The sequence below is a fragment of the Aquarana catesbeiana genome, linkage group LG02, assembly GCF_042186555.1.
Source record: "Aquarana catesbeiana isolate 2022-GZ linkage group LG02, ASM4218655v1, whole genome shotgun sequence".
Taxonomy (NCBI): Eukaryota; Metazoa; Chordata; class Amphibia; order Anura; family Ranidae; genus Aquarana; species Aquarana catesbeiana.
The window spans coordinates 376,746,549-376,764,820 of record NC_133325.1 but is presented as its reverse complement, the minus strand read 5'-3'; the positions used below and the strand labels follow the sequence as shown (position 1 = coordinate 376,764,820).

Genomic DNA, 18,272 nt, shown 5'->3' with positions numbered 1-18,272 from the left:
CTGACACTGATATTAATTTTAAAAATGCCTTTTTTTAAAATTCTTCCCAAATTATACTGACCATGACCTTTGACCAATGGCCTTGACCTTTGACCCTTACTTGATCCAAACACTAACCTTGGCACTGACTTAGATCAAACCTTGATCTAGGTTTTTTTTTTCTTTTCTTTATTATTATTATTGTTTATTTTTTTACCCACAGATGTTTTTTTTTCTCTGAAAGGAGAGAGAGAGATCCAATGGGGGAGATTTACTAAAACTGGAGAGTGCAAAATCTGGTGCAGCTCTGCAAAGAAACCAATCAGCTTCCAGGTTTCGATCTCAAAGCTTAATGAGCAAGCTGAAGTTAGTAGATGATTGGCTAGCATGCACAGCTGCACCGGGTTCTGAGTGCTTCCATTTTAGTAAATCTCCCCCAATGCATCTTTCCCCTCCATTCACAGAGAGAGAGAAATACAGAGGCGGGCTTCACAGTGACTGATCACTGTGATAGCCAAACAGAGGCTATCACAGTGATCAAGTGACCAGGAACTGGGAGTTCTGGGTCCCAATCATTAGTACGAGACCCCAGGCTCTCGGTAAGACCCCAGTCTCTGTGCTGGGATCGCACTGTGCTGAAGGCTTCCAGGACAAAGACAGATCTGTCTGCAACAAACTCACCTCCATGACCTCTTTATCGCCAACTCATTTAACCTACTCGCCATTACCGAAACCTGGCTCCACTAATCCGATACTACGTTTTCTGCTGCCCTATCCCATGGTGATCTTCTCTGGACTCACTACCCCAGATCCAGTGAACGTAAGGAAGGAGGTGTCAGAATCCTTCTAGCCCCACATAGCACATTTCAGGTTCTTCAGCCACCTCCCTCTCTGTCACTTTTCCTCCCCCATATGCCCCTTCCCCTGATCTCTCTGTCAAAATCGATGGCACAACTATAACTATATAAGCCAATCCCCACATGCCAAGGATCTAGGTGTAGTCCTGGACTCTTTGAACATGTCCAATCACTGTCCAAATCCTGCCGCCTCAACCTCCGCAACATCTCCAATATACGCCCCTTTCTAACCAATGACACAACAAAGCTCCTAATTCACTCGCTGGTCATCTCTCACCTCGACTACTGCAACTCCCTTCTCATTGGCTTACCTCTACATAGTCTATCACCTCTTCAATCCATTATGAATGCTGCTGCCAGACTCATACACCTTACCAATAGCTCTGTGTCTGCTGCTTCTCTCTGTTAATCCCTCCACTGGCTTCCGCTCGGCCAAAGAATTACATTCAAAATACTAACAACTACGTACAAAGCCATCCACAATTTTGGCCCCAGCTACATCACTAGCCTAGTCTCTAAATACTAACCTACTCGCTCTCTTCGTTCCTCTCAAGACCTTCTGCTCTCTAGCTCCCTTATAACCTCCTCCCATGCTCACTTCCAGGACTTTTCCAAAGCCTCTCCAATCCTATGGAATGCCCTACCCCAATCTATCCGCTTATCTCCTACTTTATTAGCATTTAGATGATCCCTGAAAACCCTTCTCTTCAGAGAAGCTTACCCTACCCACACCTAACAACTGTATTTTCATTTTCTCCATCAGCTCATCCCCCACAGTTATTATCTTTTGTTTCCAACTTAACCCTCCCTTCTAGATTGTAAGCTCTAAAGAGCAGGGCCCTCTGATCCCTCCTGTATTAATTTGTATTATAAGTGTACTGTCTGCCTTCATGTTGTAAAAGCACTGCGCAAACTGTTGGCACTGTATAAATCCTGTATAATAATAATAATAGTATGCATATATGTGGCCTCATAGAAAAATGCCCAGTCCAGTGGCAGTGTTGCCAGCCATCAGTATTTTTACTGGCAGACAGTAAAAAATGGGCATTTTTCTCCTGCCAGTAAATGGCAGTGACAGAAAGAGGCAATCAGTAAAAAAAATATGGCTGTGGTGCTCCGCTCAGAAATGCAAATGCGGTCCGGGTTTTCAGGTCCTGGAAATTGCAGAGTGGGAGCTGCAGGTTAGCGATCCAGAATGCCCCTTCATTTGACTCTTCAGGCTCGATTAGCCAAGAGAGGGATTCTGAAGCATGTGGAATCAGAACCAGCAGAAGAGGTCATCGCAGAGGATTATGATGATGATAATGTTGATTATGAGGCAACCCGGATAGAGAATCTTCCTCCAAACTGGTACAAAGTGTTTGATCCAGACTGTGGCCTCCCTTATTACTGGAATGTGGAGACGGATATGGTGTCATGGTTGTCTCCGAATGATCCCACTGCTATTATGAGCAAAAGCACATTCAAACACAAAGAATCCAAGGAAAGGTTGGAACGGTCTGATGGACTGGAGAGGCCTGAACGGTTGGAACGGTTGGAGCGATTGGAGCGGGTTGAGAGGGTTGAGAGGGAAGAGTTAAAAGAGAGAAGACACAGCCGAAGGGATGAAGTGGCTCCTTATCCTAAATCTAAAAAAGGGAGGAAAGATGAAGAAATTGATCCCATGGACCCCAGTGCTTACTCTGATGCTCCAAGGGGTACCTGGTCCACAGGACTTCCTAAAAGAAACGAGGCCAAAACTGGAGCAGATACCACAGCTGCAGGACCCCTGTTTCAACAACGGCCATATCCAAGCCCAGGAGCCGTGCTTCGAGCCAACGCCGAGGCATCCCGCGCTAAACCAGTGGAATAAGAACATCTGCTGGTGTGCCGCTCTGTATTTTCCTACCCTGTACAGTTTTCTTCTTGGAAGTTTATTATGTTGTGTGTGTGTGTGCAAAATAAAAAGTAAAAGTCTTTTTATTAAAAAAAAAAAAAAAAAAAAAAAAAGAAATGCAAATGCGCAGTTCTGGTCTGGACCAAGACCATCTCAGTGCATGCTACAGTGTGTTCGGGTGCCGCTGGCGGGTCTAGCTGAGGTGATGCCTGAGTGTGTTGTGTGATGTCATGGTGCAAGGGACCAGAGCAGAGCAGCTGGAGCCTCGTGAGTGGGTCTGCAGGATGGGAGCAAGGCAACCCAGAAATGGGACTGTCAGTGCTGTTTGGACTGGAGTGGACTGAAGGCACCAGCTGGCATGGAGAGAGACTGTCACTGTAGCTCAGGAGGGGATGTGTCATGTTCATGATTTGTCACCATCATCTGTGCTGCTGCACACTGCTGTCGGGGTCAATTTCATGTGCGTGTGCCGCCTATTCTAATTTCTTGCTCCCCTGAGTCCTGTCCCTGAGCTACTTACTATATCGAAAATAAAATAGGAAATATGCTTTTTGTCTTAATATCTAATTGCATATTGTACTTGATTGTAGCCTAAATACTAAAATTTGTAATTAAAACTGTAATTTTGTAACTTTTAGTAATACCAGTAAAAAATTGGCTGTGCCAGTATATTTTGGGTGTTGTGTCAGTAAATTTAAACCTGGTAGGTTGGCAACAGTGTCCAGTGGGACCACATATATACATGCTGTCTGCACGAAGGGGTTAAATAGAAAGGCAGAGAGATGTTCAGAAGCAGATTACTGTATTATACTATAGAGTGTGTGATATTGTAGTGTGAGATCACAATCCATAACGTTTATTAGTGACATTGCACCTTAATAAAAAGAGAAATCTAAAGAGAACTATTTAAAACATCTGTTGATTTTAGAGCTGAACAACCAGTATTCTATAATGGTGCTATTGTGAGACTAGATATAACAAGCCTGTAAATCACAGATGGATCAATATTTCACAATTCTTGTCATTTTTTTAGTGGGACTACTTGAAATCTCTATTGAACTGAGTCATATGTTTAATGCAGATCAAAAAAGGTAGTGCAACTGCATTTGGACCCCCTTTCACACTAGGGCTGCGCCACTAGTTTTAGCGGTGCTTTACCGTCATTTTAGCGGCGCTTTTCGGCCAATAGCAGAGCACTTTTAACCCCCGCTAGTGGCCGAAGAAGGGGGTTAAAAGCGCCCATGTTGCGGCGCTGCCAAAGCGCTTTGCAGATGCTTTGGCACCACTGCCCATTCATTTCAATGGGTAGGGCATTTTGGGAGCGGTGTATACACCACTCCCAAACCTCCCCAAAGATGCTGCTTGCAGAACTTTTCAGAACGTCCCACAAGCGCAGTGCCCCAGTGTGAAAGAACTCGGGTTTTAAAACTGGGGAGGCATAAGAGATGCTTTTCAGGCACTTTACAGGCGCTATTTTTAGAGCTAAAATGCCTAATAAAGTGCTTCAGTGTGAAAGGGGTCTTACTGTATAAGAAATTCTTGTTTAAATCTTGGCCAGACTTCCCAATGATGCCAGATAAAAGTGTATTCTTATTATAAACCAGCATATTATTGTGTTTTTTCCACTGTTTGTTTTAGCCGATACGTGTTGGCTTTAGCACAATTGACATTCTGACTTACAGTTCATTCCTAATAACCTCAAGGTTTTTTAATGTCTTTTTGTGATGTAGCCATTACGTCTTGGCCTTAATAATTTAAAGGACAGTTAAAAACAGAATGCTTTTAGGGCTTTTTAATTAGAGGCACCTTCTTTTCTTATTACTGTTTCTGAACCTGGGGCATAATGTGCAGTTTAAAATATTAACCAGCATTCAGCAATAGAATAGAGGAAGAAGAGCCCACCCTGGGATCAGAAATGTCATATTATATCAAACATATTGTTAATGTGCACAAAAAAAAAACAAGACAGTGTTGCATTTAAAGGTATGTACAGTGTTTTACATTTATATTTTCTTTTTATTGTTTTCAGGACTATTTTTTTTTGTTAGATAAAATATTACATTTTGTATATGTAATATATATGTAATATTCCATATTTTTCAGCAGACCGCAAGCACCAGGTTTTGCCCCAGGCTTTTTTTGAGTTACTGCTACACTGTGAACAGTCAGAGCTGTGAATGGACCTGGGCAGCAATATATCAAATTACACACAGCTGATTAACTCAGAGGAGGGACATTCCCATCTGTTGGTAAAAACATGACCCATTTAAACTCTAAAGCCTCGTACACATGATCGGATTTTCCGACGGGAAATAAATGTGATGACAGGCTGTTGGCAGAAAATCTGACTGCTTGTACGCTCTATTTGTGGGAAAATAAGAACGTCAATTTTGTTTGGGTGCAACGTCGCATGATTGCGCAATTGTCAGTTAAAGCGACGCTGTGCCAAATTGCAAAACGTGCTCTGGTCAGGAAGGGGATAAAATCTTCCGGGGCTGAAGCGGTTAAACACCCCCCTCCCCCCAGAGTAGTACAGTATCAATAAAATGCCTGTAAAGCGCCTTCAGTGCGAAAGGGGTCTAAAGCCTTGTACACACGATCGGATTTTTTGCAGACAAAACCTCGGATTTTTGTCCAAAGGGCGTTGGCCGGGAATTTGGCAAGGAATTGTTGGCCAACAAACACAAACGTAGTGACGTACTATGTGTTTTTTCAGCTTGTTAGCTCCACCCTTTGTGCTCCTTCTGCTAATTTCATGTTAGTAGAAGTTTGGTGAGTGTTGATTCGCACATTTTATTTAGCGCTTTTCATTTAGCACTTTTCAGTTAGTTTCTGAATGCCCGTTTGTCCACCAGCCATGTTGCGGAATCACGTTATCATGGGATAATGTGTTATTTATTATTGGTCTTGGAGTTATTGCTTTGACCCAAGTCCAGTCCAGGAACATAAGGAGGAGGATATCTTGGACCAAAAATTGGTTGCTTTATTAATCTTGACCAATTATGTCATATGCTTTTGCTGCAGGAGCTCCAGGAGAATAATCCAGACGATTTTTGGAATTATCTCCGGATGATGGACCCCTGCTTTCACCAAATCTTGTCATTGTTGACCCCCTATATATAGAAGCAGGACACATGCATGAGGCTTTTATTTTTTGGTTGAATAATGATTTTATTTGGTATATTTTCTATATTTTTGGATGCATAGAATGCACTTTGGTAAAGTTCTATTGGCAGATATAGCATGTCTAATTTTATTTCTTTTCTTTTTTTAAAGCACAATAAAACAATTGTGGCGAATGATACTTGGCTATGTGTTTTACTTCAATTGACAGTTTGGAAGTAGGCAGTTCATTATAAAAAATACAATGTAAAATTGACAAGGAACACCAACATAGTTGTATCTTTGATCTTAAAAACTACAGGATAATGGTGTTGTGGTAACTTGCACCAAAAAAAATAAATAAAAAAATAACAAGCATAATAATATTATTCTTGATATCACTTGAAAAAAAAAAGGTTTTGACAATGTGTTTGCAATAACTCCATCAGTAGCACCAGCAGAGTAGCTTCATTATTATCCCATTAAAGTAGAAGAGAATGTGCGCTGCATTTCGAGATTTCATAATCTGCCACGTCACGAATGTTAATTCTCCATTACGAACACAAGTTTACAAGACCGACCGCTTCTGGCTTGTCCTTGCTTCCTAGCATGCGTGTTTGTACTTTGGACTTTTGTCTGACGAGCGTCATTTTGACAGCGAGTAATTGCCAGTATTAGTAGATGGGGTAGTGGCAGTAGGTAAAGAGGAGTTGGAGATGCCGCCTAAAAACGTTGCCGAAAGCGGAATTCCAGCCGTTTCTGTGTTTACTAAAAGTCAGCAGCTACAAAAAGTGTCGCTGCTGACTTTTAATAAACACACACTTACCTGTTCAACAATCCACTGAAGCCTCGGTTCTCTCCCCCGCCTCTCCCTCGTGCTGGTATCACTGGTGTGAGCACCTGGCTGTGACAGCTTGCGACTTCACAGCCGGGTGCGCACTGTGCGTGCTTCGCATCCTGAATGGTTGAGCAATCTTCTGGGACCTGAGATTGCAGGGGGGGGTAAAACTTTTGCCCGAGTCAACTAGGCAGCACGAGCGGAAGTGAGAGCTGGGTACCTTTCAAAACTAGGTACCCAAATGTGGCATGTCAGGGGTTAGGTGTCCTTAAAGCAGAAGTTCCACTTTTGGGTGGACCTCCACTTTAAGGTTTTTAGGTTGCATCACCTACATATAAAATCCTCAAGTGTCTAATGATGTTTTGTAATATCCACCTGATGCTGAAGTTTATCTAAACCCAAAAACACAAATGTAATATATTGCAGCTTACCACTGCTAAAATGTGGTGGCTACATTTGTTTTTACTTTTTAGGTAAGAACACTTTCATCAAGTACAGAAAATACTTATTGATTTTGTCAGAAAGTCCTTGTTACTTACTGTGAACATAAAAAAGCGCAAGGAACCTTATCTTGATTGTGTAAACTAGTCCAATCAATCTACCATGTAATGGAATTGAACAAAAGCAGGCACGTTTGATGTCCAGCCTGTGTTACAATAATGGCTTCTCCAACATAGTGAAGAAAAGAGTGTAGACATGTAGGGACTGGAAGTATGTTATTTGCAGGATATCTAGGTTACAATAAAGGTAAACTGACTGAAAAAAGAAAACAAATGCAGCCACTACATGTAAAGACTAGTAAGCTACAATGTATTACATTTTTGTTTTCTGGGTTTAGATTCACTTTAAGATACTTTGCTGGTCCTTTGGATGTGGGCCAGAGTTGTTCATGGTTTCAGCACCAGCCTCTCATGAAGATTCAGCTACAGTATCTCACAAAAGTGAGTACACCTCACATTTTTGTAAATATTTTATTATATCTTTTCATGTGACAACACTGAAAAAAATGACACTTTGCTACAAAGTAGTGAGTGTACAGCTTGTATAACAGTGTAAATTTGCTGTCCCCTCGAAATAACTTAACACACAGCTATTAATGTCTAAACCACTGGCAACAAAAGTGAGTACACCCCTAAGTAAAAATGTCCAAATTGGGCCCAATTAGCCATTTTCCCTCCCCGGTGTTATGTGACTCATTAGTGTTACAAGGTCTCAGGTGTAAATGGCGAGCAGGTGTGTTACATTTGGTGTTATCGCTCTCACTCTCTCATACTGGTCACGGGAAGTTCAACATGGCACCTCATGGCAAAGAACTCTACATAAAGATGACCTAGGCTATAAGAAGATTGCCAGGACCCTGAAACTGAGCTGCAGCACAATAGCCAACACCATACAGCAGTTTAACAGGACAGGTTCCACTCAAAACAGGCCTCTCCATGGTCCACCAAAGAAGTTGAGTGCATGTGCTCAGCGTCATATCCAGAAGTTGTCTTTAGGAAATAGATGTTTGAGTGCTGCCAGCATTGCTGCAGAGGTTGAAGGGGTGGGGGGTCAGCCTGTCAGTGCTCAGACCATATGCCGTACACTGCATCAAATTGGTCACCATGGCTGTTGTCCCAGAAGGAAGCCTCTTCTAAAGATGATGCACAAGAAATCCTGCAAACAGGTTGCTAAAGACAAGCAGTAAGGACATGGATTACTGGAACCATGTCCTGTGGTCTGATGAGACCAAGATAAACATATTTGGTTTAGATGGTATCAAGTGTGTGTGTAGGCAACCAGGTGAGGAGTACAAAGACAAGTGTGTCTTGCCTACAGTCAAGCATGGTGGTGGGGGTGTCATGGTCTGGGGCTGCATGAGTGCTGCCGGCACTGGGGATCTACAGTTCATTGAGGGAACCATGAATGCCTCCCTTTGGAGACTGGGCTGCAGGGCAATATTCCAACATGATAATGATCCCAAACACACCTCCAACACGACCACTGCCTTGCTAAAGAAGCTGAGGGTAAAGGTGATGGACTGGCCAAGCATGTCTCCAGACCTAAACACTATTGAGCATCTGTGGGGCATCCTCAAATGGAAGGTGGAGAAGCGCAAAGTCTCTAACATCCACCAGCTCTATGATGTCATCATGGAAGTGTGGAAGAGGACTCCATGTCCAAGAGGGTTAGGACAGTGCTGGAAAATAATGGTGGCCCCACAAAATATTGACACTGATGACAGGAAGGAAGTTGCCATTATAGGTTTCTCTGATGCATGGATATTTACTAAATGTAAATAAATTGTTCACCAAGTAAGAGAAGTTGCACTTTGCAAGGGAATTTTCCCCAGAGCTTAATGAATGAGATGAAGCCCTTTTGACTTCCATCATCCAATCGTGTGCAAGGAAAAATGCATTTTTTTTTGTATCTTCCTTACACACAATTAGGTATTCTTTGCAAGGTGAAATTTCAGCATATCAATTAAGCTCTGGGGCAAATTCCCTTGAAAAGTGCAACTTCCGTTTTACAATAAACCTGCCTTTAGTACGTCAACCTCAGAAAGATCAGGATAGATGGCATCAGTTTATTAAACAATTTTGCTGGCTGTTTGTATGACTAAAGACACTGACCATATAAAGTAAATATTTTTTATATTATTACGCTTGTTACCTTTTTGCTGCCTAAAAGTCCTGGGAGGGGGGGTAAGAACACAATTTTGCATAGCTAATTGGGGACACGCAGCAGCCTTTGTATGTGGTTTCGCTTTGACAATATGAGAGTCACTTCCTATAAGCCTGATAAGTATTATTCACCTTTTTTTTCAGGCTGCTTCTTTTTCTGGCGAGTGATAAAATCACTTTAAACAATAGTAGATCTATTGTATTTGTCCAAATACAAACTTTTCCTCTCCAGTCTGTTTTCCTTTAGTAAAACTGCTTATTGCAGTATAACAATAGCTATTTTCTTGTATGAAGATTCAAATTATTCAAAGTGGCTTTGACATTATAGCATAAAAGCTGTGATTGTGCAATAAAGCATCGAATGAATTTGTAAGCACAAGCAAAGATATTGCTGAGTACTTTTCTGCACTCCACAGAGGCCAAGGTCTTCTGTTAATTATAAAGCTTCAAAACAAGTCTGCTAAAGAAGAAAATATATGAGGTTCAACAGAAGCTGGAAAATAATAATTTACAAAGAACATTATAAAAAGCTAAAATTTATAGTGAAAGGAAATCTGTGTTTTGCCCATGTAGGAACATCAAAGAAACAGCATTCACTTTAAAACAGACCTCCACAGATGTATATATTTACCACCTTTTGGCTCTTTGGCCACTCCGTTTAGCTCCTGGGAGTGAAAGCAAAGCCCTTTGTGGGATATCACATACATGGAGTATGTTACATGCTCCTTTATACCCAGAAGCACCTGGTACTGGCTTTCAGCTCTAAATGGAGTGGTGAAGGAGTAAAGGATAATTGAGTATATATTGTTGAGGATGGGAACAATTAAAGTAATATTAAAGGCAGCTTAAAAAAAAAAATAAACATGTCGTACTTACCTGCTTTTTGCAATGGTTTTGCACAGAGCTGCCCTAATCCTCCTCTTCTCAAGTTGACGACTGGCGCTCCTGGCCCTTCGTTCCTGCCTAGTGCCCTCATAGCAAGCAGTTTGCTATGGGGACACCTGAGCCACTGCTCTGTGTGTTCATACACACGTGGAGTGTGGCTTGGCCCCACCCCTGCTCTTCCCTCATTGGCTCACTGGCTGTGATTGACAGTAATGGGAACCAATGGCTACTGAGGCCCATGAAGAGGGAGAGAGCCAGGAGAACTGAGGCTCTTGTGCATATCTCTGAATCGAGATAGAATGCATGAAGGAGCAAAAACCTTGAGCCTTTACAACCACTTTAAAGTAAACCTACTGCTTTGCACTAGGAAAACACAGGTTTATTTTAAAAGATGTTTTCACTTTCAGAGAGAAAAAAAGAAAATCTGCCTTGTGTACGGCCTGATTCTTTTTTTTTTTTGAGTGTTCCTGCTTTAAACCTCACCTGTCAGCTGCTTTAATGGTACAGTCAAGCAGATCAGAGCTTACTATCAGTTGGAGAGCTGCTTGAATTTCCCTGTCTCCTGTAGCCATTTATTCATTGCTTTTTGCTTTGGTTTGCAAGTTTTTTCTTTTTAAATTTAACTTAAATCAAACATTTTTACTACAAAAAAATTTAAATCAATCATAGTAATGTAAAGCAGGCACCATGAAAGGGTCAGACCCCCACATAATGGATGTTTCTGTTTCAATAGTTTTTATTAAGATTTTTAGAAAAATAGTTGTGTACAGTGAACAAAGAAATAGAACATTTCACAATGGCTTATGCATAGGTTACATTGCAGGGAATGTTTGTAGTTTTACATTGAATATGAGGAAAAGGTACAGAGGGCTACAATAATTTTATTTAACCCCTAACAAGGTCAAACAAACCAGGACAAACCCCCTGGTGGCTTTCAGATGCCTGTTAAAGCGACCGCAGTAGGTCAATTGCCCCCCCCCCCAATAATTTGAAATCCAGGGGTTCCAAATTGTACTGAATTTCTTGACTTTGTCCTGCAGGACCGCAGCCTGTCTTTTATTAATCATATACCCCAAATCTTAGTTTTGACCTGTGCTGTAGTCAGAACCCCCAATTTACAACTTCTAGCCAGGGTTTGCTTGGCAGCCATGAAAATAAAGGCTATAAGTCTAAATTGGCTAGCAGTACAATTGGGTTTCAAATTAAGCATCCAGATTAATTGGTACACCCTTGTCCAAAATCTTTTTGATCCATGGACAATCCTACCACGCATGTACCAAAGTGCCAACTGAGTTACATCTCTAAAACCAGCGGTCTGAGGCACCTCGGGTAAATTTGGCTAGTCTTGGTGGTACCATATACCACCAGGCAGCATAAGTTTGTAGTTTGCCTCCAATATTTGGGGTCCCCAGGTTCACTTCCAATTAAGTGGTGTAAGTCAGGTGGTCAGAAATGTCCCTGGACAACAAGGATTTATAGATCAAGGACAGAATTCCCTTCGTCAAAGGATCAGTATGACAGACGAGCTCAAAAGAAGTTAGAGTGAGCAGTGAAGCTGTGTACTTCAAAAAAGTAAAGTATTTGAAAATAAAGTAACAGTTCCAAGGAAGGAAACTTATGGGAAGTGTGTAAAGAGTTATAGGTAAAAACATATTTAGGGTTTAAGAGGTTTAGGATGCGATGAAATCCCAAAGCCACACACCATTGGAACCGACTGGTCTCCTCCAGGCCCGGGCTGAAGGAAGGTTTGTAAAGCAAGTTATCCAGTGGGAATTGGGGGGATATCAACTTCCCTAGTTGGTCTTCTGTAAGGGATATGCTCAAGGCCTTAGACTTAGAATCATTAACATGTATCCCCGAAAGGGCAGAGAAATCTTTGCGGAGTTTGACCAGGTTGGGGAGGGAGATCACCCAGTTGGTAAGGTACAGCAAGATGTGGTAGGCAAAAAAAGCTATATCTTATGATGACGCCCTGCTACCTCTACTCCTCACATGTTAGGGAATGCTCAGGTGGCCATGGTTTCACAGCAAAGGCAAATAGTAAGGCAGACAATGGGCATACCTGTCTCGTGCTTCTCTGTATGGGGAAGAGGAGCGATCTAAATCCGGTGTACTCGATCATATAATGCAACTATCCAGGTCATAACTTGTCTCTAAGAGCAATGTGAGGTATGGTCAAGACATGCTGTGAAAGACCTTTTGGATATCCAAGAAAAGAAAGGCTGGTTGGTTTCACAATCTAGTTAAATGAATCATATGAAGGGCTCGTCTGGCATTGTCATTCCCCTATATAGATCTTTGGTTAGATCTCATTTAGAATACAATGTATAATTCTGGAGACCTCACTTACAAAAACATATTGATAAAATAGAATGAGTCCAAAGGCAGGTAACAAAAATGATGAAAGGTCTGAGGGATAAAGCATATCAAGAAAGACTTGAGGAACTTAATATGTACAGTCTGGAGGAAAGAAAGGAAAGGGAAGACATGATTAAAACCTTTAAATGCATCAGGGGATTGAATAAGGTTCAAATAAAAAGAACTCACCACTCCAGGTGTAACTGATACGCCCACTGGAACACACCTGAGTGCTAGCCCCGGCTCACCTCCGTGTTAAATCATCAAAATAAGAAACGGCTGCACCTCACGTGGGCTCCAAGTAAAGTTTATTGGAATATCAAAATATCCAAAATGACACCAGAGGACACCAGCAGTGATCAAGGTAGACACGTTTCACACAATAGAAATGTGCTTAATCATTACGAGTGGATAAGGTTCAGAAGGGCATTTTTTTCAATATAAAGCCAAGATCAAGAACACGGGGACGTGACCCTAAACTAACAGGTAGAAATATCAAAACTAATCTTAGAAAGTATTATTTTACCAAAAGGGTAGTTGATACTTAGTTTACAGTCTTCTAGCAGAGGTAGTGAGACTGTCAACAGTCTCAACCCCCCCCCCCCAAATAACAAAAATTAAAAATACAAAAACATGTATAAATTTAAAAAAAATGGCAGACTCAATGGACCACTTGGTCTTTTTTCTGTCATCACTTTTTTATGTTTCAGCGGCCTAACATTGTGGCTTGAAGCCAACCTGATCCTTCCCAATCAGATCAAGTATACCCTCATTCAGTCAGGTCGCCAGCACCTTGGCTAAGAGTTTAGCATCTAGGTTCAGTAAGAAGATAGGTCTGAAATTGACCCAAAAAATATGGTCCAGTTTAGGTTTTTGAAGTATACATATACCTGCTGTTAAGATACCAGGACCCATTTTACATCCCTCAATTAAAGGGTAAAAAAACTGGGTGAGGTACAATTTAAAAAAGCTGCTAAACTTTTATAGAAAGACGCTGTGAAGCCACCTTGCCTGGGGTGTTTGTCAAAATGGATATTTCGTTTTTTAGTAGATGCAAAAGTATTACATTGCCAGAACATTTTTTAATATGTCACAAGGATTATGTTAACGAGAGCTATTAGTTTGAGTCATGGGGTTGCACTCTTGTTGTGGCCATCATGAGGGTGTACTATTGGATTTTTTGATTTACTTGATATTATGGCTGCAGAAGACCCTGACATGTGTAAAAGTGGGTGGGATAACCAAAACTTCCAGGTGAACAGTAACAAAATGGGAAAAATGGAAGGAAGATCTCATGGCTGGACCATCCAAAGTGTATGAAGCCAAGGTGTATTCAGAACATTTAATTAAAACATTTTTGAGTGGACTGAGAAGGTTAAAGCCCATATATATATATATATATATATATAATAAGAGATTTTACTGTCAAAAATTGAGGACCTACTTCAAAAGATGCTCAGAGACTGTGCTACAGGAATGGCTGTGTTGGAGACTGGAGTCATGCTGTGGGAGACAGTCAGAGATTAGGGACATGTTACATAGGACTTCTAGAGATCACTGCTATTACAGCCCCTTTACAAATGAATGTTCTCACTACAGGGGCCCAAGGACCACACTGCAAACAGCGAAGGGCTGCATATGGATCATGGGCCACAGGTTGGGCACCAGGGACCTAAAATCTTGCTTTTCCTCCCTCAACAGTCCCAACAACCTTTAACTTTACCAGTTCTGATGATGGATTTTGGGTACAGCCATAATGAAATTACTGATCATCTTTGCAGGATCTTACTGACAGTGGCTAATTAAATGATCCTACATTAAAAGGCATGAAATGGTCTGTAAAGTGCTTGCGTTTACTTGTGTATAGATGTCTGTACACATGTAATTTGTCAGTACAGCATTTAGCTGCAATAAATTCTGCTTCCGTATGTATGTATGCACGTACATGTATTTGAACATGTTTATATGCATATGACTGACCTTGGATGCAGATTTTTCTGTTTTAACTTTATGGATCTGAATGCAAAGAAAGTTTACTGACCTTTATGCACTGTATGCATGAGGTTTTAAAAAAAAATACGTAACTGTGGTCAGATCTGCAAAAAAAAAAAAAAAAAGGTACAAACGCTGCTTTTTTGTGGCCTTCAGCCTTAACTTAGAAGTATCCAGTGGTAGAGAAACGAGGAAGGGAAAAAGAAAACAATCTTGTTGATTATACTTCCTTCATACCTGCTTTCATAAGAGCTGGTCACAAGTGTCTTACGACAAATATAGCTCTACACATAATACATGTAAACATGCCATTACTCAGTAGAACAAATATAAGTAGTTCTCGGAATAGCAATAGTTAAATGGCCAGGGATGCATCAATTATTGAGCTGCTTTCAAAGCCTGCAGTGTGAGGCATGCGTTCATTTCCTCTGTACATTGTAAACAGGATCTTGCACCTGAGGCATAGTCTAATAAATATAAATATAGCTCCTCATAATGGAAGTTGTAAGCTTCTTATAGAAACCACAAGCAAAATAAGTGCAAGATGAAATGAAACATATTAATGCTGATGTCATGGTTATATATAATTTAAACCTACAGTAATTTAACAATAATTAAAATGCAGAGTGATAATGTCCTAAAAAAAGTAAATTTCAACCACAATATTTGACATGTCACCATACCATATAAATCTACCATCCAAGAAATTTTTATTAGCATTCAAAAGGCAAAACATAGATAACTGTGAAACGTATGTAAATACCAAATTTACTTTTTCAGACAGAGCAGACAAATATAATTTTGACTTTAGAATGGAACTACAACTTGGTTTAGTGTTTGTATAGACTGAGCAATGCTTAGATACTCTATCAAGGTCCACGTTAATGGGTATTCACACATAAAGGTACAAAAGGACATAAATATATTAATAGTTCAGGAAATGATGAGAACTGGCTATATTTTTTAAATAAAGGTGGCATATTAAGGAGCAATCATTTTCAACGTGCAGCTCAGTTCCTTTCCTGTTGTGCCGTAGAATAATAATAAAGTCTATAATGGTAGCTAAAATGAAATGATTGTCTAGCTTCTGGTTCCGGAGCTGCATGGACTAGCTGCCCTCCACGTCGGCTCCCACAGCTAGACCCATAAATCAGCTTATAAAGCCTGCAAAACCCTCCACACTCACCGGCGTCACCTCCACATAGCACCTGGCCACACTATGGACACATTCATGGAGAAAACCGGCCCGTGATCGTACGCGGCCGCGATAGCCCACACGGCTCAGCCGCAAATTGAGGCCCCAGCTCCGGCCTACACAGCTTCTACTGCGGAGACGACACCTGACATGGAGGTAAGCGGCGGCCCGGCCCCCTCCCTCCCACGAGCTGACACTGCAACACAGCTCACAGGGGACCACAACACAGACCTCATTGCTCAGGCTGTGGCAGCCCTGCTTTCCCCAATGATAATGGCCTCTGTGGAGAAAGTTGTCAGTGCAGGCATGCACCAGCTCCAGGCCCAGCTAAGGGAACATGCTTCCAGGCTTACTGATGCAAAACATCATATAGCCAATATAGAGGAGGAACTGTATCAGGCACAAGCCACAGAACAAGCCCAAGACAAACTAAACAAATATGTTCTAGAGAAATTGGACAATTTGGAAAATAGGTCCAGAAGGAGTAATCTGCGATTCGTGGGTATCCCAGAATCATTACAACCTTCAGCCCTCATGGACCTCTGTGCGAGACGCATACCCAAAACAATAGGCCTCCCTGGCCCCTGCACCATAGAGCACGCCCACCGCATGGGAACTTTCAACTCCGATTGCAAATCGTCCTGACCTATAATAGCTAAATACCTCAATTACTCAGACAAAGCTCTCATCCTACAGAAATTCAGGCAATCCAGATCCCTCCAGATCGACGGAATAAAAATCCAGATTTTCGTGGACTACTCCATAGAAGTATCCAAGAAAAGGAAAGCATTCCAACAAATTTGCTCATAGCTTCACCAGCAACAAACCAAGTTTACCTTGGCCTTCCCAGCCACTCTACAGCTCAAAGCCCCTAATGGCAACCAGCTCTCTTTCCATGATACATCCGAGGAGGAGGCCTTCCTAAGATCAATATGCTCGGGCCCGCACCTCAGCCCCTCTGCCAGAGCACCTCCTATCAACCATGCTCTAGACCAAAGGAGCCCACGCAATGACTCTCCAAAGCGGTTCAGAACCTCTGGCTCTGACCAACACCGCTCCACACCCCATTGAGAGAGCACTTACACCACCACTGTTGGTCTCAATTGCAACTGCTCTTCTAAGGGCCAGGCCGGTTTCAACCCTAGACGAGATGACTCTCACAAGCTTTGTTATTATCTTTTCCTAAGGTTTATGCACATTCCTCCTCACCAGGTACTTCAGATACTGGTAGGCCGAATTTTTCTACTATTTTCTTGTGTTTTACATACTACTAAAATGTTGAAATTGGTCTAACGTTTTATCTGATGTCATAAGTTTCCCCCCTGGCATCCCTGTGTAGCTCGGATCACTCCTCCTGTGCATAACCCTAGCTGTCAGCATACACCACCCTCTAAGTGCTGCAGTCAAATGGGTCTGGTACTGGGAGCTGACCTACTCAGTGACTCCATGTGGAAAAAAGTGAAGTTTCTCAAATATGTTTTAAGTTTTTTTCTTTTAATCCCCATCCTCTTGAACCCTCTTCTATCCCAACTACCCTCATCCTGTGTTACACTTGCACCAAATGACCCTCAGTTCACCCGCTCAGACAGCCTAAGCTCCTTCAAATCTCCAAATTCACTTTCAGCATACCGCCAAACGCCATTACACTCAACCAATACAACACCAGCCCCTACCCCTATTATGGCCCCCCCCAATATGAAACTGGTCTCCTGGAATGTGAAAGGGCTTAATTCCCCCAATAAAAGAATGAAAACCTTAAAAAACCTTAAAAGACTCAAAACCAACATTGCTCTACTCCAAGAAACCCACCTTTCCACTCCAGACTTCCACCGTATGAAAAAACTATGGGTAGGCACAGTTCTAGGCTCTGACTCAAAAGGCAAAGCAGGAGTCCTGATACTCATACATAAAAACCTCCCCTGCATGGTCCTATCTGTTGACTCAGACTCCCAGGGACGCTTTCTATCAGTCCATGTTCAATTAGGGACCAGGGATTTGATATTCTCAAACATCTATGCTCCTAATAGCCCCACTAAACAGAGTTTCAGTGAGCTTTCGACTTGGCTCCTACATGACCCACACCTCCCACACATAATTGGCAGGGGCTTCAATTCCACATTGCACCCAATTGATGATAGATCCTCTCCCAAACGCTCACGTACCCCACCGGACTCAAATACTCAGACACTCCTAGCCTTCACGATAGACTCTTTACATCTCCACATCTGGCGCCTCCAGCACCCAGCTGACAGAGAATTCACATTTAACTCGAACCCCCATAATGTTTTCACCAGAATTGACTACCTCTATCAGACCACGCACTCATCTCGATAATGCTTGACAACCCTGATATACATCCGAGCCCCAAAATATGGTGCTTCCCATCCTGCCTTCAAAATAACTCGGACTTCCGACAGTACATGAAGCGTGCATGGTCTGAATATACTTCGACCAATGCATTGCACTTTGATAAACCGAATCTATTCTGGGAAGCAGGCAAAGCCTTCCTCAGAGGTTGTATAATTTC

The 18,272-nt window shown here is 41.9% G+C and overlaps 1 protein-coding gene across 1 annotated transcript; it reads left to right on the top strand.

The window, feature by feature from the left end:
• The first annotated feature begins 1,956 nt into the window (after window positions 1-1,956).
• Window positions 1,957-2,790, top strand: LOC141129922 (polyglutamine-binding protein 1-like). Its single transcript, XM_073617952.1, has one exon. It carries the CDS (start codon window positions 2,032-2,034, stop codon window positions 2,686-2,688), a length of 657 nt encoding a protein of 218 aa, XP_073474053.1. The 5' UTR covers window positions 1,957-2,031; the 3' UTR covers window positions 2,689-2,790.
• The last annotated feature ends 15,482 nt before the right edge of the window (window positions 2,791-18,272 follow it).